This window comes from Oreochromis aureus, linkage group 20 (genome assembly GCF_013358895.1).
Source record: "Oreochromis aureus strain Israel breed Guangdong linkage group 20, ZZ_aureus, whole genome shotgun sequence".
Lineage (NCBI taxonomy): Eukaryota > Metazoa > Chordata > Actinopteri > Cichliformes > Cichlidae > Oreochromis > Oreochromis aureus.
The window spans coordinates 8,712,894-8,738,458 of NC_052961.1; the positions used below are offsets into that span (position 1 = coordinate 8,712,894).

The 25,565-nt window shown below is 40.3% G+C and overlaps 1 protein-coding gene across 6 annotated transcripts in view; it reads left to right on the plus strand.

Moving 5' to 3' along the window:
- hspg2 (heparan sulfate proteoglycan 2) overlaps positions 1–25,565 on the plus strand; it is a 94,838-nt gene that overhangs the window by 64,677 nt on the left and 4,596 nt on the right. Inside the window, exons 42-80 of one of the 6 annotated variants that reach the window (XM_039604040.1) lie at positions 86–196; positions 435–535; positions 637–817; positions 3,123–3,182; positions 6,029–6,151; positions 6,356–6,508; positions 6,705–6,865; positions 7,112–7,189; positions 9,194–9,329; positions 9,475–9,626; positions 10,613–10,757; positions 11,826–11,969; positions 12,922–13,056; positions 13,173–13,354; positions 13,497–13,692; positions 13,905–14,084; positions 14,221–14,481; positions 14,615–14,777; positions 15,419–15,516; positions 15,611–15,877; positions 15,998–16,110; positions 16,236–16,383; positions 16,488–16,604; positions 16,779–16,796; positions 17,972–18,056; positions 18,179–18,323; positions 18,419–18,521; positions 18,624–18,733; positions 20,379–20,487; positions 20,604–20,702; positions 20,879–21,100; positions 21,516–21,760; positions 21,850–22,021; positions 22,251–22,382; positions 22,688–22,744; positions 24,486–24,561; positions 24,660–24,738; positions 25,097–25,144; positions 25,417–25,487. In XM_039604040.1, the coding sequence (XP_039459974.1) occupies positions 86–196; positions 435–535; positions 637–817; positions 3,123–3,182; positions 6,029–6,151; positions 6,356–6,508; positions 6,705–6,865; positions 7,112–7,189; positions 9,194–9,329; positions 9,475–9,626; positions 10,613–10,757; positions 11,826–11,969; positions 12,922–13,056; positions 13,173–13,354; positions 13,497–13,692; positions 13,905–14,084; positions 14,221–14,481; positions 14,615–14,777; positions 15,419–15,516; positions 15,611–15,877; positions 15,998–16,110; positions 16,236–16,383; positions 16,488–16,604; positions 16,779–16,796; positions 17,972–18,056; positions 18,179–18,323; positions 18,419–18,521; positions 18,624–18,733; positions 20,379–20,487; positions 20,604–20,702; positions 20,879–21,100; positions 21,516–21,760; positions 21,850–22,021; positions 22,251–22,382; positions 22,688–22,744; positions 24,486–24,561; positions 24,660–24,738; positions 25,097–25,144; positions 25,417–25,487 (5,176 nt within the window). The remainder of the gene's footprint in view (positions 1–85; positions 197–434; positions 536–636; positions 818–3,122; positions 3,183–6,028; positions 6,152–6,355; positions 6,509–6,704; positions 6,866–7,111; positions 7,190–9,193; positions 9,330–9,474; positions 9,627–10,612; positions 10,758–11,825; positions 11,970–12,921; positions 13,057–13,172; positions 13,355–13,496; positions 13,693–13,904; positions 14,085–14,220; positions 14,482–14,614; positions 14,778–15,418; positions 15,517–15,610; positions 15,878–15,997; positions 16,111–16,235; positions 16,384–16,487; positions 16,605–16,778; positions 16,797–17,971; positions 18,057–18,178; positions 18,324–18,418; positions 18,522–18,623; positions 18,734–20,378; positions 20,488–20,603; positions 20,703–20,878; positions 21,101–21,515; positions 21,761–21,849; positions 22,022–22,250; positions 22,383–22,687; positions 22,745–24,485; positions 24,562–24,659; positions 24,739–25,096; positions 25,145–25,416; positions 25,488–25,565) is intronic. The other 5 variants (XM_039604042.1, XM_039604043.1, XM_039604041.1 and 2 more) reach the window with 5 other exon arrangements.

A 25,565-nucleotide genomic window follows, 5' to 3' on the forward strand; every position in this document is an offset into this window, starting at 1 on the left:
AAATGAAACTGACATGATCGTATCTTGTATAGTAGAATGATGATATATATTTATGTATATGCAAATGCGAAATTTGTGTGTGCAGGAGCAGAACTGTACTTCACCAGCGTCCAGCCGAGGGATGCCGGTGTCTACATCTGCACCTGCCAAGACCAGCGCGGCACTAACAGGAGCCACGCTGAAATTGTTGTCACAAGTGTGTATGGGTATCACTGTCATATTAAAAGGAAGATTTTTTTCCTGATGCTGCCTGTAAAAGAACACCAAATATATACAGTCACACAGCTGTGGTTCGATAAACACTGATTCTTATGATGAAAAAAAAAAGAATTTTAGCTTTGCGGTAAATTTAAATTGGTTTCTTGTGTTGCATTCTGAAATCCTCTTGAAGTATTTTTAAACAGTCAGTGTAATCTAACTCTCCCTGTCACCAGGTGTCCCTTCCAAACCTATCGAGGTAATCGTTGAAGAGCCCAAATCCCAGACTATAAGGGTCGGGTCTACTGTCCAGTTCATCTGTACTGCACAGAGCAAGGTAACGCTGGCTCATCCTTTATTTATGAGACACTGAGACAGTGTTTTGTAGACGCATACCCTGTGAGATTCATATATGTTTATCTGCTCCCTCACGTACAGTCACCAGCCTACACCCTGGTCTGGACTCGAAGCGGCAATGGGAAACTTCCCAACCGTGCCATGGACTTCAACGGCATCCTAACAATTCAGAATGTCCAGCCTGAAGATGCAGGTGTCTACATTTGCACAGGTTCCAACATGTTTGGCATGGACGAGGGCAGAGCCATCCTCTACGTGCCAGGTTCGTGATCCTTGGCACCGCATCCCATTACCCATCACGCCTTGCTGCCATACCAGCTCTGACTCCCATGCTTTCTCATCCTCACACATTACCCCAGTCCGTCGTCTTACAGTAGTGCATGCTTTTCGTTTCACATCGTGTGATGTAAACACTCAGCTCAGGGTTAACAGCTTCCTAAGCGCTTGCAGTTCTAACTCCCAGTGCTTTTGCCCTCTGCTCTCAGATACCACATATATGACATGTCTGTCCTCATGCTGCCAATCAATCAGCTCTTTTCGTTGCTTTTTTTAAACTTACAGTCTTTTGTGTCTCTTAATGTGGTTTCCTGGCATTTATATGAAGAAATACAGCTTGTGGGTTTGGTAATAACTAAAACTGTAGAACACAAGATATAACACACAATATACATGGGCAAGCATACAGATTAATGGGCACTCAAAGGTCATATCTCTTTTGGAGATGTGATTTGTGGACAATGCTTTCTGCCAACACTCTGATGAAGCTACTGCTGATTTTTATCTTCTTGTTTGTTTGTTTTTTGGTTTATTTTTTCATAATTAATCGGTGGTGGTCTGGTTGCTTCCTGATTACTCATAGATTTTCTTGTTGGTGCTGCCAAACATTTTGCTAGCAGGGTGCTGGATTCTGGTGTGCTCCTATGCTCCTCCCTGGCTTAAGTGTAGTGTGTGTAGCGTAGTGCATAATGATGAGGGGAAATGCGGATGCCACGATGTGTGCTTAGTGACTCTGTAACTGACATTCAACTAGGACTTCACTGTAAAGGATGAATAGGAAGAAGTCCTACTACTCTTAAGTATTTGTGTTACCCAACTTTTAAAGTGTCCCTTCATGAAACTACTGGCTGCTTTGTTACTCTACTTACCATCCTGATGATGAACGTTGTTGAACAAAATGGTGCTACTAGTCACACAGTTGGTTAAATCTATGTTTAAATTTACTGTTGAACTGTGCTGTACTGTTGTAATAGTAATGTTTCATTCCTTAGTGTTAGTCCACCTTTGTATTGATTGCTACTTCTAATTTTTTGTTGGTAAAAACTTCAATATCTGACTTTTTCATCTGACCTGCAGAAGAAAAAGAAAAAAACGTGTATTAATTCAACTACAATTGTATATTATGTTTTTTATTTACACTTTGTCAATGTTGTTGGTGCTTTTGATTCTGTGATTGACTGAAAGTTGTTAGCCTAGAATGTTTTCATGAAATCAAATATATAAGAAATGTAGATTTGGGGTGGCTTTTTAAAGGAACCTTTAAAAAAAGGCAATGTGGACACAGTTACATGACAAGATGTTTGTTTACATTCACACAATTTTAAGTATTTTTACTAGTCACATTTTAAATGTTGTCTTTTCGGCTTTATTTCATCGACTGAGTAGATTTCTTTATTTGTCATTAATTCAAAGGCTACATGTCAGCATGTATACACAAATGTGCTTTTGTAATTTTTTAAAATTTACTCTTCTTTTTTTTTACTTTCTTTTTAAAACACACCAAAATTATGTAATGTACACTACAATGTATTTATATTAACTGTGAAATATGTTTAAAAGAAAAAAAAAGTTATTAAAAGTATCACATATAGAACAAAGAGATTTTTTTACAGCCTCACTCATTTACATCTATAATATATTTTAGGTTCAGGGTGACCACAAGCTGTATGTTTGCTTTTAGCACCTGAAATGTCAGGATTAAAAACAGCTTCTTGCTACTAACCTGCATGTGGCTACTCTGTATATCTTAATTTTCTGTTGCTGAGCAGTTCTCATAGTGATGCTCTTTGAGCCTATGTGTCTGTGTGTCTATATGTATTATGATTCTTTTGTCTGTTACACATGTGGTACTCAGACTTTAAAGTCTAAGTGGGTTTTCCTCATTGTTAGATAAGCATAAAACTGATACATTTCAAAGCATCATTTCGGAAACTATCTTGACTCATACAATATGTATTAGGTAAGTATTAATTTGAATGCATGAAGCTATGAATTTAATGGCACCATGAGGACGAATTCTTAAACGGTGTAAGGAACCACAAGCTGAAATGGAAAAACAAATGTCAAAGTGGTGCCATTTGAATTCAATCCCATGATTTTTTTAACATGTTTACATCGTGTGTGATGATGTTTGCAATCGAGTGGGAAAAACTACGGCGACTCACATGCAAGGATGGATGTAAGTGTCTCTGAGGAGATGCGAGGTAAACCGCTGTTACTTCAGAAAGCTGACCTGTCAGTTTACCTGTTCCCTTCATCCCTCCCTCCCTTCCTCCCTCCCTCATATCCAGAGGCCTCACAGACTCAGATGTTTTACACATCCTATGAAATGTTTGAAGGACGCAGACATAGTAAGTCCGCATGGGCATGATTTCTTCTTCAAGGTTCCCTAGAAGGACCCTCCTCTCTCTGTCTCCTTTACATGCATGCTCTAATCTTCCACAGCATGGATGCGCTACTGATTTGGTAACATCCATGTACAACCACCCAAGCAACAGCTGCAGACACTGCATAAATAATAGCCTGGAGCATACATGCTCTCTTATGTGGTGTTCAAAAACAATCAACAAAGTTGAATTTAGAGCTAAAAATATGTTTTTTGTGTCCTTCTTAGAATTAAGGCTTATAAGATTGTACATGAGTGTTACTGGTTCCTACTTGACTTTTTTGGTTCATTTGGATCCATCACTGCTGGGAAAAGTGCATGTTCATTCCAATGGGCATCTCCTTGTGAATGTAGAGTCTACTTTTCATTGTTTAGAAAAAAAACTTTTAAAAATCTATTTTTTTCAGTCACTGGAGTCCTTTCAGTTACTTTATCGTCCTAGTTACAGATGACCAAGAAAGATGAAATTGTCCCTATAACGTGGACAAAGTAATTAAGTCTGTTTTGTTAAAATAATAATTGTCCAGCTAATTTTCTGGTTGTGTACTTGCATGTTTTATATGACAGAATCTCGACATTCAGAGAAAGGAAATGTCACTTCATTCTTACCTTCTTTTCCTCTTCACTTTCCTCTATCGTTTCAGGAATCATGCTAAACTTTTTTATACTGTCATCTGGGCTTCAAACATCATACTGTGCTTAATACATCTCATCACAACCCCATTGCATCATGGCTAAATGTGCATAGCAGACTGGAGTCCACACTTCCATTTGTGCGAAGAGATACTCAGATGGAAGTGTACTTTAAGTAACACTGTGAGTGTTTAGGCTAAACTATACTGCAGTGGCTTCATACAATCATACACTGTATGAAGAAAATATTTGTCTCACATGCAAGGAGAAATCGTGGCTCAAGAGTTGGCGGTTCGTCTTGTAATCGGAAGATTGCCGGTTTGAGCCCCGGCTCAGACAGTCTTGATCGTTGTGTCCTTGGGCAAGACACTTCACCTACTGGTGGTGGTCAGAGGGCCTGGTGGCACCAGTGTCCGGCAGCCTCGCCTCTGTCAGTGCACCCCAGGGTGGCTGTAGCTACAATGTAGCTTGCCACACCTGTGTGTGTGTGATTGGGTGGATGACTGAACGTGTAAAGCGCTTTGGGGCCCTTAGGGACTAAGTAAAGCGCTATACAAATACAGGCCATTTACCATTTGTCTTTTAAAGCAGTATCTTAATTCTAGTGTGGTTAAAGATAGTTGTTTTTCACAGTGACCATAGGTGAATTAGCTCAATAAGTAACAGAACGGATTTCCATATAATATCTGTGCCCAGAGAATAACTCTTATTCCCATGACTATTTCTCCAGACTCACTCAGTGCTCAGTTTATGTGTTTTTGAATAAAATTCCTCAACACTTCTTTATGGATTGCCATGAAATATGCAGCACTACACATATTCACATCCTTTCGCAACTGTTTGTAAACACCAGTAAACCTTTCACATAGCACCATCATCAGGTCAAGAGTGTCAAGTATTTTTGTATTATAGCCCTAAAACTTGTTAAACAAAAACATCCAATCAATTGAACTCTTCTTAAAATGTGATAATTAGCAAATTATTCAATATAGTTCCCGAACACAGGCAGGTTGACATGCTTCTTGGCATTTAGTTAAAACAATAATACAAACTAATGGAACTACTTTTTGAATAGCAAATGAAATACCTTTACTGTAATACAGTATAGCCAGAGTAAAAGAAAAAAAATGAGAAGAGTTATATCTCAAAAACTGGGCAGATAAAACCAAAGCTAACTGCTAAGATAGATCCCATGTTAGTAATGTGAGAAGTAGTTTTGTTTTGTTTTTTCTTTTGTTGGTATTTTAAGTGTTATTGCATGTTGCACTGATTCTGCCATAGACATTTACATCCATCCATCCATTTTCTTCCACTTATCCAATCCAGTTATGCATGGGTGGGGGGCAACCATGTCTGCCTTGTGACAGACACGTCACCAGTCTGTCACAGGGCCAACACACAGAGACAGACGACCATTCACATTCACGCCTTCAGTCAATTTAGAATCACCAGTTATCCTAACCTCATGTCTTTGGACTGTGGGAGGAATCCAGAGAACCCAGGCAAGCATGAGGAGAATATGCAAACTTCACATAGAAAGGTCACACAGAGGATTCATACCCATGGCCTTCTTGCTGTGACGTGACATTTGCAAAACATAACAAATACAAATAATAAAGCACATATGTAGTCATAATCAATCAGTTCATAGATGCTAAGCCAGTATTCAGACTGTCATGCCTGCCTCATGTCCCACAGTGGACGCCCTGGAGTGTTCGTGTCACTGGGGTCAGAGAGTCAAAGATTAGCCAAGGCTTCAAAAATCCCAGTTTTCAGCCTACAGTACATAACCTCCTCCCCTCCTACTGAAAGAGCCTTTTCTTTTGGTCTGGTACCCTGGGATCGAATACACAGTCCAGAAGCTAGCCAAACTGGCGTAGACAGCAATATACCCAGAGGCCCTGCCAAGGACTGCATGCCACATCTCATCTGTTTTGTCTGCACTGGGGATTTAGGCTGCCAAGTGGGTTGAGGCACAGGCCATCACTTTCTCTCTAAGTCTGATCAGTCACTTACATGTAAAACCATTTCCACAGTTTGTAATAAAATAACCTGATGGCCAAGCAGAGGCTGTAGTCTCCTGACAAAAATTCATGATTCATTTAGAAGGTCTGTTTCTCCATGTTAGGTCTGGCGAGATTTTAGAGCTGTGCTTGACTGAATTGTGTCCTTCTGTAGCTGCAGAGGGGGCCCGGCCTCTGGCCACTGTAACTCCCTCAGTGCTGAACGTCTATCAAGGCCAGAGGGCAGAGTTCCACTGCACAGTAACTGGAAACCCAACCCCTGCCATCGAATGGATTGGTATGATAAGTTGGATTTCCTTCTTAATATATTTAATACAGGGTTTGTTGAGCTATTTCTAGTTATTTAAGTAGAAAGACCAGATTCTGCTATGTTTTGTTTGTCTCTAGGAAATCTAGTCCAGCAAAAGAAACCTACAAAACCTAGCCCCACTGCTCTGATTGTGTCATTAGTGACATTAGTGTAATCGCGTGATCCCTACAGGAGGTCCAGGTAACCGAATGAGTCCGAGAGCAGTGATTCGAGGTGGCATACTGACCTTCACGTCAGTGGACTCAGCTGATGAGGGAGACTACACCTGCAAGGCCCTAAACACGCATGGCGAGCACACAGCGCGGGTTTCTCTCCTTGTCCAAAGTATGCACTGTGTTTAAGTGTGTATGCATTTTTATTTCATGTTTCCACAGAAAGATTTTGAGGACTCACAACTATCTGGGGACAAAATGCAATGTTCAGGTTTAGGAATAGAGGGGTTTTCTAAGTTAACAGATGATTCCAGTGTCCTGTGATCACAATATGTGTCTTTGAATGTCATGTTGCATTCTTTGGTTAGACTCTAACCCTAGCGGTCTAGGCACCCTACCTCAAGTCCAAGTCAGTCCTCAAAATACTGAAGTCCAAGAAGGTGACACGTTGAGGTTGTACTGCAGAGCATCGGGATCACCCACCCCGAAGCTCACCTGGCTGAAAAATGGAGGACAAATCCCCCCTCAGGTGAGCTATATCCATCTTCCCGATGCCTGAAAGAACAGCATTTAATTAAAAACTGTAACTGCATTTATATTCCTTTCTGTATTATCTCTATCTAAAACCTCAAGGTACGTCCAGTGCCAATGGTAATCAGAGTGTTTATGGCTGTTTCAGCATTTTGACCTCTTAACTTTATTTTTCCCTCCCTTCTGTTTGTCTCCTCCCCTTCTTCTTTTTTTTTTGTCCTACCCTGTTCTGACATTTGCTCAGGCTATTCCCTCTCACGGTTTCCATCAGTTTAAAAGCAACAGTCTCGATGTGTTACAGAGACGTATTGAGGAGCTGCAGGTCTGTCCATCTGTCCACCGTCTGTCTGTTCTGTCTCATAGTTCACATCCATTGTCCTCTACTGACCTCGTCTTCACACATTGTCGACTAAGTGCATGATCAAACGTGTCCTTGATTCACACCTTGTAAACCATGTTAATTTGTCACAGCTACTCACTAAGTCATTGTGGCATTGGTGCCAAATACATTAAAACCAACTAGCTTGGCCTGGTTGCCTTCTTAGTGTACTCCCATGTAGTACTTGTTTTTAAATTATGTTTTAATAATAAAGGCGTTCCATGGTGTCCTGTTTTTGTGCTGTCCATATCATACCATCCCTGAAATGTTTGGGTTCTCAGCACCCAGTTGACCCTCATCATTCCATTGAGTGTATTAACAGCACTAAGTATACAGTAGGTACTGTAGGTATTTCAGACATATTTTTCTCTATGCCAGGCGTAGCCCTCTGCCCCCCTGCCCAGAGGGTTTTGTGTTAGTCTGGATTCTGACCGGCCCTCCTCGGCTCGACAAGGGCTTCGGGGCCTGTTTAGTTCTGCCTCAGAGAGCCACTGCGTTGTGTCAGCCTTTCCCAGGGGGAGCCGGGCTCTGCCGTGCGACCACGCAGAAATTCTGTATGCTCTAGCAAACAGCTTGCTTTGAAAACTTGTCAATGGGTTCAGACACACATTGAGCCAGGGCCCGCCTCAGCCACTGCTCGGTTTAGCCTCCCTCACGGTTGAATGGTCCGAAGCTAAGCAGCTTTGTCCATGGATGCCCCGACACCCCCCGGATACAGTAATCCCTCCCCAGACCAACCCCTTTCTGTTTCTCCTCCCATCTAAGGTGTTTCCAAACTTAATACAAGCTCATTTTCAGCTTTGCTGGGCATCTGGCTGCCATGTGGAGTAGAGTACAAACAAGTCAAGTTGATAAGTCATGAGCCGAAAAGTCTTTAGAGCTCGTAAATATGAGTGGTGAAGTTGTTTTAAGATATTTGATGGTGGATATAAAGTTTAGACCTGTTTTAAAATGCTTACTGTCACAAACTGTCTTTTCTAACTGTCGTAATTTTTTCATCATTTTGATGATCACCAGCAGTAAGCTGTAGTAAATTTACAGTACTGTGCAAAAAGTTTTGAGCCACCCCACATTTCTTTATATTTTGCTAGGAAAGTTGAAAATAGGTACAGTGATTTATTGAAACATGTGCAAACGTAAATTGAGGTACATTATGTAAGGCAAAAACAGTTTGTTCAATCTTAAACCAGCTCCAAAGTTAATATTTGGGATTCCCACTTTTATGATTCAACACAGACTGAACTCTCTTAAGCAACATTTTTTTTGTAGATTCTTGAAGTGGTCTGCAGCATCTGTTCCTAAACAGATACTGTTTATTTGCTCTAGTTTTTTAGACTTGGTAAGTGGTAAGTGGCTTAAAAGACAAAAATCAATCCTTTGCAAATGGTTTAAAAAGATTTTTTTTAAAAAACAGCCAATGTTCAAAGAATTTTGAAAGACCTTCTTAAGAGAAAATAGAGAAGAGACCACTTAAAAAAAAATCAAGAAGGCTGCTGGAAGCTTGGGAAAAAAATATAAAGAAAAGTCCCTCAAGATGAGTGCACAGTGCTGTAATTATCACTGATCATGGACTATTAACAAATCATAACAGTCATCGTAGTAAAGCTGGCACTACTTTTTACACTTCCATGTACGATGGACAGTGTCACCAAATTCATAAACAACTGTACAAACTATAGTAATAACAGCTCTTGTCTCGTCTTTAAGACCTATGCTATAGCGCTTTTGTGTTGCTATTAGCTGTTAGCTAGTAATGTGACTCAATCAGCAATATTATATTTGTGCTGTTTCAAGGGACACAGGTAAGTAATGTGCTCTGTCAGTTTATGATTTATCCTTGTCAACTACAAGGCAAATATAAGTAAAATAATGCTTGTTTTGTATTATTTCACAAACGAATGGTAACGTAGTTTCTAAGTTTGTCTCATTTTTGTATGTCCTCTGCAGGCTCGTAATGACCGCACCGACATCGGTACTCTGTTCATCCCTAATATCAAAGTGGCCGACTCCGGTACTTATATGTGTGTCGGCAGCAACAGCGTTGGCTCAAATAGTGCTCCCATTAAAGTCAGCGTGCACAAAGGTAAGACAGCATGGTAGTCAAACTAAAGTCATCCGTGTCTCAGACACAACTCTGAATTTTAATTTTATTTTATTGTGTTTTACTATGAATACTCTGACGGATAAAAACACAGTGCAGCTTAACTATTTATGTTTGTGCCATCCAGCTGATCATAGCTATAATGTGGTGAGCATCCAACCATCCATAGCTGATGTCCAAGTAGGCCAGAATCTGGAGCTCAATTGTTTTGCGCCAGGAAATCCTCCTCCCCCTGTCATCTGGACCAAAGCTAGTGGACACCTCTCTGCCAATCACCAGGTAATCACACATTGTGCGTCATTGTTCCTCCATTTGATAAGAGATATCTTATATGCTAGCAAGGGAAAATAAGCTATATAACTTAACATAAATTTGGTTCTTTGACTTAGACTCACTCAACATACATACAGTACATACTATACAATCACAAGGATAGTGGTTCTTGCCAAAGTCAGTGTAAAAGTATGCACAGTTAGCATGTATTTCAGACAAAAGAACTTTGTAAAAACAGTAAATAGTAAGAAAACACTTAAAGATTTGGAACGAGACATTACTGCTGACTTTTTTTTAATGCTTTGACCACCAGAAAGGTGTGCCATCTAGTTCCATTATATTCAAGAAAAGGCTGAGATTTCCAAAGCTGATATCTCCAAAACTGAGCATGTCACACAAAATAATCTAGATGGACACATCTGTCAAAACAGCTGCGAACCACCAAAGAATTGACTTTTCAGGCCTTGTGGTATCTGGCAACAAGATATAAACTGCAAATCCTTTAACTCCCCTAAGTTTCAATGTGATGACAGACTTGTTGTTCCAGAGCAGCTCACAGATGCTCAGTTTGATTTTCATCTGGGGAAATTAGCTGTCGGGTTCATCCTTCCCACAGTGCATCCTGGTGGCATTGCTTCCCCTGGTAAATGTTAGCTGTTCACACGATTTCAAAGAGAAGGGAATCAGCTGGCTTCCTTCCATTGCTCCAAATGTAGTTCAGTCCCTGGTCTGTGAATTTGCAGCCCTATATACAACAGCATACTTTATGTTAGTAACTATCATTAAATTTCCCGTAACTTGTGTGAATATATTCCTGAGCTTAACATGTAATGTTGAGACATAATAATCAATTATATTGGCTTCATTAGTGAGTGGTTATAATGTTTTGCTCATTAGTGTATTGATTTTTTTTTTTTTTTCGCCAGTAGTAAATCTAAGGTGGTAATTTCATCTTGCAAGTTCAGTTGAAGTGACTCGATTCCTTTGTGCAGGTTGTGGGCAGTCAGCTACGAATCCTGTCAGCTACCGCAGACGACTCAGGAGAGTATATCTGTCGCGTACAAGGAAACCCCGGCGGCTCTGGATCTCATGTCCATCAGGCCTCTGTCTCTGTGTCTGTTACTTCGTCTTCTTCACGTAAGTTTGTGTGGCACTGAGAGCCTCATTCAGGTGATACAAGCCCACTTCCAAAAGAGTTGGGACACTGTGTGAAATATCAGTCCACATAGAATGTAGTGATTTTCAGATCTCATAAACTGATATTTTATTCACAGTAGAACACAGAAAACATATCAAATGTTTAAACCGAGAAAACGTACCATTTTGAGAAAAGTATTAGCTTATTTGGAATTTGATGGCAGAAACACATTGTTGTATTTTTTTTATTTCATGGTGTGCAACATGTTTTTAAAAAGTGAAAAAAAAGTTTAAAAAGTGTATGTATCTTTCAGCATTGATGGTGCCTTTCCAGATGTGCAAGCTGCCCATTCTATAGGCATTAATGCACCTCCATAATATGAGAGATTCAGAATTCACAATTGTACGTTGAGGAACATTTTTCTGAAATTGTGTCCCTCTTTATTTCAGAGAATCTATGAAAAGATACTCTTTTTACATACACTTACTTTTCCAGTCTTTTTTGCCCAGTCTGTTTTTTGATGTGCTGCTGACATTAGATGCAAAATAATCTAATATTTTTTATGAAATAGTAAAACGACTCAGTTTAAATATTTGATTGTTTCCTAAGTTCTGTTATAAACACTGACTGACAGACTGAGTAATATAGGAGCCCATTGGGTTTTTTCACATTGTTTAAGCTCACTGTGTTCGCCATGCTTGAGATTGACAGTACCAGGGATTTTTATTTGCCAGCATCCGTCAGCAGCTGGGCGAAACAAGGCATTACATGGGAAGGTGTTGTTCTCACTGCTTTACTTCATGAATGAACTTTCCATTTTCAGTTTCCAGTGTTGCCCAGTGTGACCTCAGATTGAATTATTTTTCCTGCAACTATCCCATGAGCTCATCCTCATTCACTTCTTCCTTGACTTCAGTGATGTTTGAGTTACTTTCCCAGCTGCCAGTGTAACCCATCACCATGCTGAATCTGTTGCTTCATGTTTTTGTGACTAGTATATCAGTTAAATGAATGAGATTGTTCAAAGAGATTTTGTCCAGAGTCAAAACCACTGCTTTCTGCTGCAGGCCAGCAGAGCCCAATCATTGCCATTGAACCCCACAGCGCTGCGGTGCGTGTAGGGGAGTCAGCCAGCTTCAAATGCAATGTGTACAGTGGAGCCCAGCCTGTTAGACTGGAGTGGAAACTGGCCAGTAACAAGCCACTGCCAGGTAATTACTGTGCTCAAACCGCTTTTAAAGAACAAAACCTGCTTAATGACTACTGGTTTTATGACATGATTATTTACAATCAGTTACAGCTGCAGTTCACCCTTCATATTATGTTTTGTTTAATCACTAATTTTAAACTTTATTCAGGGAGCTTTTCAGAAAGCATCCTTTTCATTATAATAACATTCTCCATGACTAAATTTGATACTTGCTTATAAATATGATCAATCAATATTCATATTTTCTAGAGTGAAAGCTTTTAGAGTGAAACCAAGGGTTTACTTGGGGACTAGAAAAACATATTTGAATGTTTTCGAGAGTTTTCTGAGATTTAAGGAAAAAAAACAGGGTGTTTTCACACATTTACTATAGTAACTTAGTGAACTTTTCTAAATGTTACCACATGTCCACCTCAGTTACATTGGACAATAAAAAATCTTTAACCTGAAAGTCACAAATCACATGTCCATATTATGTCAGATTGCTCAAAGGTGGGACATTGAATTCAAAGCTTCTGTGTACTTCGTCCTCCACGCTCTCGTCAAGCAGCCTCTTAGCCTAAATCACACAGAGCATTTCTAGTATTAAAAATATGACTAATACAAAGTATTTTCTGCTAAATGAAAGTAGAAAATGTTCAGACAGCACCCAAACTGATTTTCTTAACATTTTCCAGATTTGATGTGAAAGAGCAACTCTAAATGAGTTTTCATTAGTACTCTCCTTTCACCTGAAGTTTTACTTGTTTCAAATCCCACACCGCCAAAAAGGTTCACACTGTAACTAGATACCTGTTTGTACCAGTGAGTATCACTGCTGTCTTTCCTTTTGGCTATACTAGCCATTAAGAGATCACTACTGCTGATTTTGTAGTGCTGAGTACAAATTTTTTAAATGTCTTCTTCAGTTTTTAAAGCTAATTTAATGTTTCATTTGCCACTGTGTTCTGCAGACAATGTCAAAGTTAGCTCTGATGGTTCTGTTATTACCATTACCAATGCACGCACCATCAACCATGGTGCCTATCGCTGTGTGGCAAGCAACCCATTCGGCATCACGCACACCATAGTGTCTTTGATTGTTAAGGGTAAGCTGCATGCATGTCATTCAGCACTTTAATCAAACTGGTTTGCACGATGGTTCCCTCTAGTGGCTGCTTAAATATCAGCACTCCATACCAATATTGTGCGTATGTACCTTCAGAGGCTCCTGTGGCCACGGTAACCCCTGTCGGGCCTGTGCAGATTAGGGTGGGTGAGCCCATTAACCTTGAATGCCAAGCTTCAGGAGAGCCCCGCCCCTCGGTTTCATGGCACAGGCTTGACAACAACCGCAAGGTAATACTGAGCAGTCCTGTGCCCATGGAGTCCAACGCAGTCATGCAGGTACTGATATTCTTATACCACTGTCAAAATTTTCAAAACAATCCAAATTTCTCCCCGTTTTCCTACTTAAAGACCCAGCTTCAAAGTCAGTGCTTGTCTATTTATTTTAATATTATGTGTGTTAATTATGTCCTTTTTTCAGATACTAGCAGCACGTCCAGAAGACAGTGGCACATATGTGTGTGCAGCTCGAAACAATGAAGGTACTACTGAGACCAGGGTGGAAGTAGTTGTCGAGGGAGGATCCCAGTTGCCTACAGTGCCCAGGGCCTTTGTTCCTGAACCGCTTATGATTGTAGTGGAGGGTCAGACTGCAACACTGCGCTGTGAGGCCCACGGTAATGCCTGCAGAGAAGTTATTTTGAATTCATCTGAAACCTTTTTATGAATACACTTTGACAGTTTTTATGTTGTAGTACTATAAAAAGGTAAAACCTGTAGAATCAGCTTCATTTTAAGTGAATACTGCAAGAAGTAAACAGCTTGAAAGTGTCCGTTTCAAGCCCAGCTGAAAAGAATATATTTATTTCCCTGCTTTGTCTTTTGGTAGGCTTCCCTGCCCCAGAAATCAAGTGGACCAAGCTGCGGTCCCCTCTGCCTTGGGGGAACAGGATTGTGAACAACAGCTTGGTGTTGCAAAACGTTGGCAGACAAGACTCTGGAGAATACATTTGCAGTGCCACCAACAACATGGGAACCACTGAAGTTACCATTACGTTAGATGTAGAGAGTGAGTGTCTGTATTTCCATTGTTGCTTTTGTAGTCACTTTTCAGAGTCTGTCTGGGCATGCTTGTACTACTCTGGATTTAAATTAGTTTTGCAGTCCATAGTTAACCTACTGAGTTTTTCCTCTCCTGTCTCTAGCTCCTCCATATGCCACCTCTGTGCCTAATGATGTGGCTGTGCGGGTTGGGGAGGTGATCAGGTTGCAATGCCTGGCCCATGGAACTCCTCCTTTGACCTATACTTGGACCAAGCTGGATGGAAACCTCTCGCCAAGGGCTGAGGTTAGGGAAGGGGACCTCCAGATAAACCTAGCTACCTCTGAGGATGCTGGAAACTACAAGTGTGTGGCCAGCAACAAAGTGGGCAACAGTGAAGTGATTGCAAAAGTCACAGTCAGATGTGAGTTAGGCCAGTAGTCTAAAATAAATACTACTCATAATTCTCCTTGTGAAAAATTTCAAGAGAGGAGCAGTAACAGTTATGTGCTGTGTCACAGCGAAACCTAGACCACATTCCTCTTTCCTTTCTGTAGCTCCGTTGGCAGTGCGTGTAGCACCACAGGTTGAAGTAAAAGCCCAGGGCAGTGCTGTGGAGTTCACCTGTTCAGCAGCAGGTGGTGTAGAAACCAAGATTGAGTGGCTAAAGGAAGGAGAAGCCCTGCCACCAAACAGCCACATCAAGGATGGAGTGCTCAGGTAATTCGTTTTGGATTAATGAAAATGGAAAAGAAGTCATAATTAATAACGTGTGTGGATGTTTGTGTGTCCTGAAAGTTTAGTCTTTACATCTTAGTCTTCCCAAAACAAATTAAACATAATATACTTAAAAGATCTACCTAAAGGTGAGGTGATATTGTGTACTTTGGCTTTTGTCAAGTCAACATATGTGCATCAATTCAGTCAACACATGAATCAATCTCTTAATGCATTTTGAGTTTTCTATATTGTCTCTGTTAAGGTAAATTTGCTCCTACTGAACATTTTTTTTAAGTTACAGTTATGTGATTTTAATTTTTAAAGGCAGATTTTGAAAACTGCGTATAAAGGAAAAAATATGATGAATTTATGGGGACTATGTTCAGATGTGGATTTGGCGTGCTTGTGTTTATTTCAGGCAGGAGGCTTGTACATAAGGAATGAGCTAAAAATAAACTGCAGTGCCTTTGTTAATTGTGATAAATACACTCTGCGGCACGACAGTGTAGTTTGTTGATATGTTTGTAATGGGTTTTTTTCTACAACAACTGAGGTCTATAGAACCAAAAGTAAAATAATTAAGTCCCTTAAATGTTCTATAATATGTGTTCAAACTTTTTTCAAATCACCTTTTCCTGCAGGATTGAAAACCTAGAGCAAAGCAATGAAGGTGTTTATATCTGCCGAGCCAGCAGCGTGTATGGTCAAGCACAGGACTCTGCTCGTTTGACAATCCAAGGTCTGTTACGTCCTTTGTGTATACGCTAATGTATACACTGCTTTATCCAAACCAGTTCCAACCTTATTCATCTTTGTTATTTTTTTTTCCACAGCCTTGCCAAAGGTCATGATCAATGTGCGTACCTCAGTGCAGACAGTTATGATTGGGAACTCTGTGGAGTTTGAATGCCAGGCTGTTGGTGACCCAGAGCCCACAGTAAAGTGGAGCAAAGTCGGTGGGTCTCTGCCACCTCACATTGTAGTGAAGGGTGGCATGCTGAAGATTGAACAGGTGACAGAGGCCGATGCTGGACAGTACCGCTGCACAGCCACCAATGATGTGGGCTCAGTACAGTCTCAAGTGGTCCTGAATGTCCAGTGTGAGTTAATAATGGGACATTTTTCCCTTTCATCACATAGTCAGATGCTTGCACTTTCAAACATATTAATGACTTAAGCTCCCACTCATCATCATTTCAATTCCTAACTTGTTTGCACAGCCCTTCCTCAAATTGCTGCTCTGCCAAAAACGAAGGAGGTTGCGGTCGGGTCAGATGCAGTCTTGCCTTGTGTGGCCTCAGGATATCCCGTTCCTGATATCAAATGGTCTAAGGTAGCCTAGCAGACATTGTTAAGATAGATTATTGAGGCTAAAGTCTCTCTTTGGTCAAACCTTATTTAAAAAATATGTGGATAGTGTGTTTTACGTACAAATCTGTTTTGTTTTTGTTTATCTAGCTTGATAGGGAGCTTCCTGCTAAGTGTTTCCAAGAAGCCAACGTGCTGACAGTTCCTCGGGTCACCCATGAGGATTCTGGCACATATGTCTGTACAGCCTCAAACAAGCAGGGCAAAGTGGAGTCCTTTACTACACTTGAAGTCCATGGTTAGTGTGGGGAGTTGAGATATTAGTAAATAGTTGTGAGTATGAACCAAAGAAAAGCCTGCGTTAGCTATAATGTGATTCTTTTTCTTGTTGTTTTTTTGCAGAGAGAGTGATGCCATATTTTGCCCAGGAACCCTTGTCGTACCTCACCCTGCCAACAATCAAAAATGCTTATAAAGCTTTCAATATTAAGGTCAACTTTAGACCTGATAACGTTGATGGTAAGGATGTGCATACTTAAATCTGCTTTAATTGCATAGTATATAGTTTGCATTTCTTTTTTGTTAAATCTTGCACATTGTTGTGTAGTATACTTTTCATATCTCCTCATGTGTAATTTCACTCCGTCTCCTGTCCCTTCCATCTCTCTCACATCTCACCCGTGTGGTGGGAAGGTCTCATATTGTACGCTGGTGAGTCTCAGTGCTTGAGAATCTCAGGAACTCAAGGCTGATGTTGGCAGTATTGCTTTTTGGCTGCATCAGATTTTCCCATAATGCATCCAGCTCAGAGCTGATTTGGGGCTGTGAAACAGATTCGACATGGTGCATGGCCAATGTTTTTGTACTGAGTTTTCATTCATGATTCCAAGAACACTTTTGGTATTTTTATTGTGATCAGTATTAAAAAAGCTTGGTTACAAGTCTGCTTTCACATCCTAGTCTTGTTCATCCGCTTCAAAGCTATGTACAAATCAGCTGTGCTTCAAATGATTGTATGTATAAGGAAGAACAATATTACAAATGCACATGTGAAGCCAAAGTCAAACCCATCAGGTAGCAAATTGTAGCAAAAAAAAACTAAACTAAATGAATTGCATGAGCAATCTGATCATGCTGTTAACATTTTTGACACAATTGCTTGCACGATTGTAAGCTTACATATATTTAGAGGATCAAATTTATGTTACACACTCTTTAAATGGTAAAGTTTTTACATAACAGGAATTAATAAAAATGATCAGGTCTTTATAAGATCTTAAAATTATGTAAGTGCAGCCTCAGATTAATGACAAATGAATAATTATTAATGTTTACATTACATGTTTTGCAGTATCCTTATTTTTTTTAACATGTTGATCACCCATTTTCAGTAATGATAAAGGTAGACATGCAAGATTGCATGTTCGCATTTCCCCATGAGCCTCATATAAGCATGTATATTTCCAGCATGTAGAGAAAACAAACAGAAGAATATGCTATTATGATGTGACTGGTTCCATTTTGCAGCCCAGTGATAGGAGGACTGTTTGTAACATGGCTTTGGTTGGCTTTATACTCGTGTCACCCTAGCATGCTGCTTTACCATCCAGCTTTCAGTTCACTTCCTGTCTGAATGATACTGCAACCAATATCCATCCTAATAAGTTTCTTGTATATCGTGTAAATACTCTGAAAGCAGTGCCATTAAATCAAAGCACAGCTGAAAAAGAGAAATTATGCACCACTGAGACAAGGATATTCTTGAAATAACAACATGTGTTTAAATAAATCTAGTAGGTTTTTTTTACTTATTAAGATGGATATTATTGTGGGGGGAATTATCTAGAATCAACTTTGTACTAGTGTTGAGTCTTCTTGCTGTGCAGGTATGATTCTCTACAATGGCCAAAGAAGGACTACAGGAGCTGACTTTATCTCTCTGGGGCTTGTGGGTGGCCGCTTGGAATTCCGGTCAGTTTAAATCACTTTAAATTTGTTATCATAAATACTATTGCTATAATTTTAAAAATGGACAGGTCCTTAATATGACCTTAAGAAGATGTATGGATTTTTAAAATCTCTTGTTATCGTAGGTTTGATGTGGGCTCTGGCATGGCCACCATACGTGACCCGCACCCTATTAAACTGGGAGAGTTTCACACAGTTGAGCTGCATCGCAACCTCACCCAAGGATATATTATTGTAGATGGAGGAGAGCCCATCAATGGCAGCTCACAGGTACAGTAGTTTCAGTGTAAAAGCAAGACAGCTGATCAGCTATTTGCACTTCATTTTTTTATGCAACTTAATGTGGTCTTTTTTCTGTTAATAAGGGCAAGTTCCAGGGTCTGGATCTCAATGAGGAGCTGTATGTGGGTGGTTATCCCAACTACACACTCCTCGCCAAAACTGCTGGAATTAAGACTGGTTTTGTGGGTAAGATATCCCATGCTTTACTAAATAACAGAACTATAATGTGGGGAAAGGTCTGTATATATGTGTGATGATTTGCCCTTACTGAGTGTTGGTACCATGCAGGCTGTATTCGTCAGCTATTCATCCAGGGTGAGGAAATCATCTTTAAAGACCTTGACCGCAGCTCTACTGGTGTGACAAACTGTCCTACCTGCGAAGATAAACCATGCCAGGTCAGTTAAATCTATCCACATCTTTCTTTGTTTGCTGTTTTATTTTATTATAACCAGTAAAAAAATTGTAATATCCTTAATTACAGGGAGTGCAGAATTATTAGGCAAATGATAATTTTGTCCACATCATCCTCTTCATGCATGTTGTCTTACTCCAAGCTGTATAGGCTCGAAAGCCTACTACCAATTAAGCATATTAGGTGATGTGCATCTCTGTAATGAGAAGGGGTGTGGTCTAATGACATCAACACCCTATATCAGGTGTGCATAATTATTAGGCAACTTCCTTTCCTTTGGCAAAATGGGTCAAAAGAAGGACTTGACAGGCTCAGAAAAGTCAAAAATAGTGAGATATCTTGCAGAGGGATGCAGCAGTCTTAAAATTGCAAAGCTTCTGAAGCGTGATCATCGAACAATCAAGCGTTTCATTCAAAATAGTCAACAGGGTCCCAAGAAGCGTGTGGAAAACCAAGGCGCAAAATAACTGCCCATGAACTGAGAAAAGTCAAGCGTGCAGCTGCCAAGATGCCACTTGCCACCAGTTTGGCCATATTTCAGAGCTGCAACATCACTGGAGTGCCCAAAAGCACAAGGTGTGCAATACTCAGAGACATGGCCAAGGTAAGAAAGGCTGAAAAGACGACCACCACTGAACAAGACACACAAGCTGAAACGTCAAGACTGGGCCAAGAAATATCTCAAGACTGATTTTTCTAAGGTTTTATGGACTGATGAAATGAGAGTGAGTCTTGATGGGCCAGATGGATGGGCCCGTGGCTGGATTGGTAAAGGGCAGAGAGCTCCAGTCCGACTCAGACGCCAGCAAGGTGGAGGTGGAGTACTGGTTTGGGCTGGTATCATCAAAGATGAGCTTGTGGGGCCTTTTCGGGTTGAGGATGGAGTCAAGCTCAACTCCCAGTCCTACTGCCAGTTTCTGGAAGACACCTTCTTCAAGCAGTGGTACAGGAAGAAGTCTGCATCCTTCAAGAAAAACATGATTTTCATGCAGGACAATGCTCCATCACACGCGTCCAAGTACTCCACAGCGTGGCTGGCAAGAAAGGGTATAAAAGAAGAAAAACTAATGACATGGCCTCCTTGTTCACCTGATCTGAACCCCATTGAGAACCTGTGGTCCATCATCAAATGTGAGATTTACAAGGAGGGAAAACAGTACACCTCTCTGAACAGTGTCTGGGAGGCTGTGGTTGCTGCTGCACGCAATGTTGATGGTGAACAGATCAAAACACTGACAGAATCCATGGATGGCAGGCTTTTGAGTGTCCTTGCAAAGAAAGGTGGCTATATTGGTCGCTGATTTGTTTTTTTTTTGTTTTGAATGTCAGAAATGTATATTTGTGAATGTGGAGATGTTATATTGGTTTCACTGGTAAAAATAAATAATTGAAATGGGTATATATTTGTTTTTGTTGAGTTGCCTAATAATTATGCACAGTAATAGTCACCTGCACACACAGATATCCCCTAAAATAGCTAAAACTAAAAACAAACTAAAACTACTTCCAAAAACATTCTGCTTTGATATTAATGAGTTTTTTGGGTTCATTGAGAACATGGTTGTTGTTCAATAATAAGATTATTCCTCAAAAATACAACTTGCCTAATAATTCTGCACTCCCTGTAGAATGGCGGGATGTGTGAGGATTCAGAGGCTAGTTTGTATAAGTGCAGCTGTCCCAGAGGATTTACAGGCAGCAACTGTCAGCACCACTCTTCTCTCCACTGTCACTCGGGTAAGTGTGAATCACTAATTAACCCCACATTTGAATCAAAGTATCTGAATATTCCTAATGGAATTATTATAAATGAATAAAAGTGTTGCCCTCATCATTTTTCACACCTTTTTCAGAGGCCTGTGGACCAGATGCTACTTGCATCAACCGCCCGAATGGCCTTGGCTACGACTGCCGCTGCCATCTTGGCAAATTTGGGGATAAATGCATGGATGGTAAGTTGAAATATACCTTTGTCTTTTATAAAAACAGAAAAATCTAGCTGTTATGAAATATTATTACAATGGTCATGATGAATATGTAAGGTACACAGTGATATGCAGATATAATTATTTATAACACTGCTATAAGAAATTAAGTTGTTGTTTTTTTTAAATTAATTTCCTCCCAGGGGAACTGGTTACCACGCCACTGTTTGATGGTGTGGAGTCATACATCGCCTATCCTCCTCTGACCAACATCCATGATGACCTGCGTGTTGAGCTGGAGTTCAAGCCAGTGCAGAGAGATGGCCTGATGTTCTTCTGTGGTGGGAAAAAAATGAAGGTGGAGGATTTCGTCGCCATTTCCATGGTGAAGGGACATGTAGAGTTTAGATATGAACTGGGCACAGGTAATGAGAAATCATATTTATTTTTTATTTGAAAATAAGCAAATGTACAATTTAGGTAGTGATACAGTCCTGATTAAAACTTTAAGACCACTTGAAAAATGGCAAAAAATCATATTTTGCATGGTTGGATCTCAACAAGGTTCTAAGTAGAGCTTCAACGTGCAACAAGAAGAAATGGGAGTGAGAAAAAAGTTTTTTGAGCATGCAATTTCTTGAAAACAACACTTAAACTGAAACTGTTTTACAGTTGATTAAAAGTTTCTAAAAGTAGCTATAGTATATAGATTTTGATTGTAAATATCACTCCATGATATATAGAAGTTGTAGAAATTTTCAAATCAGTGAAAAGTGGCACTCTTTACTTATTGTAAATAATATCAAATTAAACTTGATAGTTTTTGTATTTGTCTTTCAGGCCAGGCGATACTTGTCAGTCCTGAGCCAGTCTCTCTGGGGCAGTGGCACAGAGTTGTGGCTGAGCGGAACATGAGGGATGGCCACCTGAGGGTCGACCAAGGTCCAGTGGAGAGAAAGACATCTCCAGGCAAAGCCCAGGGCCTCAATATCCAAACCCTCATGTACATAGGAGGAGTGCCCAACATGGACATCCTCCCTAAGCCTGCTAATGTCAGCGACATGTTTGAGGGCTGCATAGGAGAGGTGAGATCTCTGTGTACTAAAAATGAGATGCGATTACACAATATATTTGAACATGTGGAAGCTTGAATTAGTTTGTATTACATGCTTAGGTTTCCATCAACAACAAGAAGGTGGATTTGTCCTACAGCTTCACAGAGAGCAGATCTATCAGTAAATGTGTGGACAGCAGCCCATGTGACCGGCGGCCCTGTCTGAATGGTGGTCACTGCATGTCTAGTGCTGAGTATGAGTACCAGTGCCTCTGTAAGGATGGATTTGAAGGTGAGTACTTAAAAGAAGACATGGCAAATGTCACATGTCTTCATGATTGTTTGGTACGCTGTTTGAGATGACCTGCCTAACTTCAATAATGCTGATGATCAGAAAAAAGACGATTTTTTCATTTAAAAAAAGGGAAACAGCAACAAGAGTAAACCCTGTCGCTCAGCTTAAATTGTGTGAGCGTGACCTGTGACCTTTCTTGACTCATGATTGATATGTGACCCTGCAGGTGAACGGTGCGAGATAGTGAAGGACGCATGCTATAGCAATCTTCATTGCCAGAATGGAGGCATCTGCATCAACAGCCAGTGCGTGTGTACACCTGGGTACACAGGTCTCAACTGTGAGGAAGTATTATCAGGTGAAATACTGCATGTTGTCATTAAATCAGTCTAAACCAGGAGCAAAAAGTGACTCATATCTTCTCACGTTACACTGCTTAGTACACAAATGTATATCCTTTAGACAAAGCTACACATCATCAAAGCAAAAATGGTTGCACACACTGTCACAAACATACAGCACATGTGATTCAAATTTTCCAAAAAATAAAGCCCATCGTACATCGAACAGTTTGCTCCCAGCATGCAGTGCTGGGAGGGTTAACCCTAAATGATTACACGTGTCTTACTCCTGCACTCTCACCGCTATATCCTGCACACACAGGCCAGGTCGTCAGCTTCCCAGAGGCCCTGAGGAATTTGGAGTCTAGCGAGGCGAATGGTACAGTATCTAAATATTCAGTCTGCCTGACGCGACCGTGACTAACAGGGCCCTGTCTGAGTTTGAGGGGCCCCATGTCCCTTCGAAGCTCCACCTGAACTGTCTTTTACCTAACATACATGCACACAAAATCACAATCCAAGCGTCTTTATTCTCACCAACAACTGAGGCTCTCATTCCCATTGAAAGTTGGGAGAGGGGAATTCTGCATTTAAACTAAGGGGTAATAGGGTGGTAGCCTGCATTTGGGAGATAAACTGATATATGCACTGTGCATTGGAGTTGCACCATTTTCATTCTAGAAGTGGTAGAAATGTGGAATTCCCCTTGTTTTTCTTTTCCTCTTTCGCTCTCGTTATGCCTGTGCCTGTAAGATGGATACTTACAAATACAGTCTTGTTTCTGTAAACCAAAAACCTGCCTGTTTGTACAACCAAACCAAAAAAAACCTAAAGCAAAACACTTGTTTCCTCTTTGAAACTAAGTCAGGTCATTGAGTCTGCTCCATGTCAGAATATTTGTGGTCTCACTAACAACTTAAAGTGTCTGCTGAAAGTACAATGTGATGATTGTTTGGTTCAGTCAGAATGTATTTCAAGCATATTATGTACTCAGTGGTATATGTGCATGGTGCCATGGCTGTGATGAGTTTTGTCCGATCTCTGTGAAAGGCCAGAGGCATTGTAAGAGCAGGAAACGGTCAGTAATTTGCTCATGTGATGGCCAGTGTTGACACAAGTCTGCATCTTGGAGTTTTGTTGTTCTACACTTTAAAAAAGCAGTATTTGCATATGCACCATTATCTTCTCATCTTTGAGGACATAATGAAATTTAAGCAGTGGCATTTCATTTCATAGGTGTGTTAAAGTGTGACTTTTAGAAAGTCATGGTTCTGTTGCATAGCCTGTAGAGCATCCCTCCATGGATATGCTGCCCAAGACCATCACTGTGAACCAGGTGAACCTGCTCTCATCTGTGAAAAGCACAGGGCACCAGTGATGGACCTGCCAATTCCAGTATTCTTTGGCAAATGCCAATCGGGCAGTGGTCCCAATAGTGGATGTCGTGCACTCAGACCATCCTCATAAAGTCTGTTTCTCATTGTTTGATTCGCACCGGTGCCCTGCTGGAGGTCATTTTTAGGCCTCTGGGAGTGCTCAGCCTGTTCCTCCTTACACAAAGGAGCAGATACCAGTCCTGATGATGGTTTAGGGACCTTCTACGGCACTGTCAAGCTCTCCTAGAATAACTGTATGTCTCCTAAAGTCTCCTGCATGCTCTTGAGACTGTGTTAGGAGACACAACAAACCTAGCAATGACATGTATTGATGTGCCATCCTAGATGAGTGGGACTACCTGTGCAACATCTGTACAGTCGAGATATCATGCTAAATGAAAACTAAAAAAAAATTTTTTTTTAAATCAAGAGGCAAAAAATGTCAGTGAGAAAAACAATTTCCTGTTTTTGGATTTGTCTCATTGTTGGTTAGTTGCTGTTTCTGTCAGACCAAGAAAGACAGTTAAAAAAAGAAAGTCTGTGTAAATGGTTACATAGTGTTTTTTTCTGTCTAAGAATGGAACCGTAGAAATTGTCTAGAAATGTTGCATCTAATCAAGTCCGTGTTACCAGGAATTCTCTGTACTTTTACCACTAGAGGGCACCATAAGTTCAAGTGAAGGTGAAACAGCTTTACTGTGACTTGAATCTGTTTTTATGCTTATTTTATTGTATTTTTTGCAGATTCACCCTATCAGTATGCAGCTCATTTCAACAATAATGGATACATTGAACTTCCTAAATCCATTTTCCCAAGAAGGTAAATATTTTATTTTCACATTTAGTGAATTTATATGAATTAATATAATGATAAAGTGAAATTATTATTGTGGTGCTGTTGTTTTTCTTCTTTTTAAGTGCCCACGATTCACCAGAAACAATTGAAATGGAGATCAACACCAGCTCCTCTGACGGCCTGATCCTATGGCAGGGAGTGGTGAGTCCTGGTTCTGTCTGGTTCTATGCCTTATACTCATATTTCTCCTCCATGTTTTCATTCCCAACCTAACTTTGCTACTGCACTCGAGCACTCTTAATCATCACTGTGACTGTAAAAAAACAAAGTTACAATTGCTGCAATTTTCATAGCATTTCATGTGATTTATAGACTTCAGTGTGGTCAGTAATACATAACTGATGCATTACTACATCTTTCATAATTACACTATCAAATTCATACATCTTCTGCTGAAGCTATGTCATTTTCAGGCATGCTGACTGTAAGCCTGGCACCATCTGACACCACTAAATAAATGCATGTTGCTTCTCTAACTCACCCCCTCAATTTTCCTCAGGAGACCAATGGTGCACGCATTTTGCGAAAGGTGCATGTTATTAAAAAGGTATCCACTTTTTTTTTTTTTTGTCATGTGTGCCAAATGAATTTTATCTTTGTTTGTACGGTGCTATATCATCAGTCCTCTTTTGACATTGTTAGTGTGCATGGAACATTTTATGTCACTGCCAGGAATGATCTCACTGCATTGGTTCATGTTTGCTGTTATAGCGCTTGTTCTGCAAAATGACCACAGGTCAGCTGGTCTGTGTTCAGCAATTCATACATAGTCACACAACAAGCTGTGACCTTGTGGTGACCTAACATATTTAATTTCAGGAACCTGGAGAACATGGCAAACGCAAGGACTTTATTAGCCTCGGCCTACAGAATGGACACCTTGTTTTCAGGTAGGTCTGTTCTGAAATTCTCTAAATCTCCTGGCAGATTAGGAACAAAATGCTTACAACTCATAATTATGGTCATGA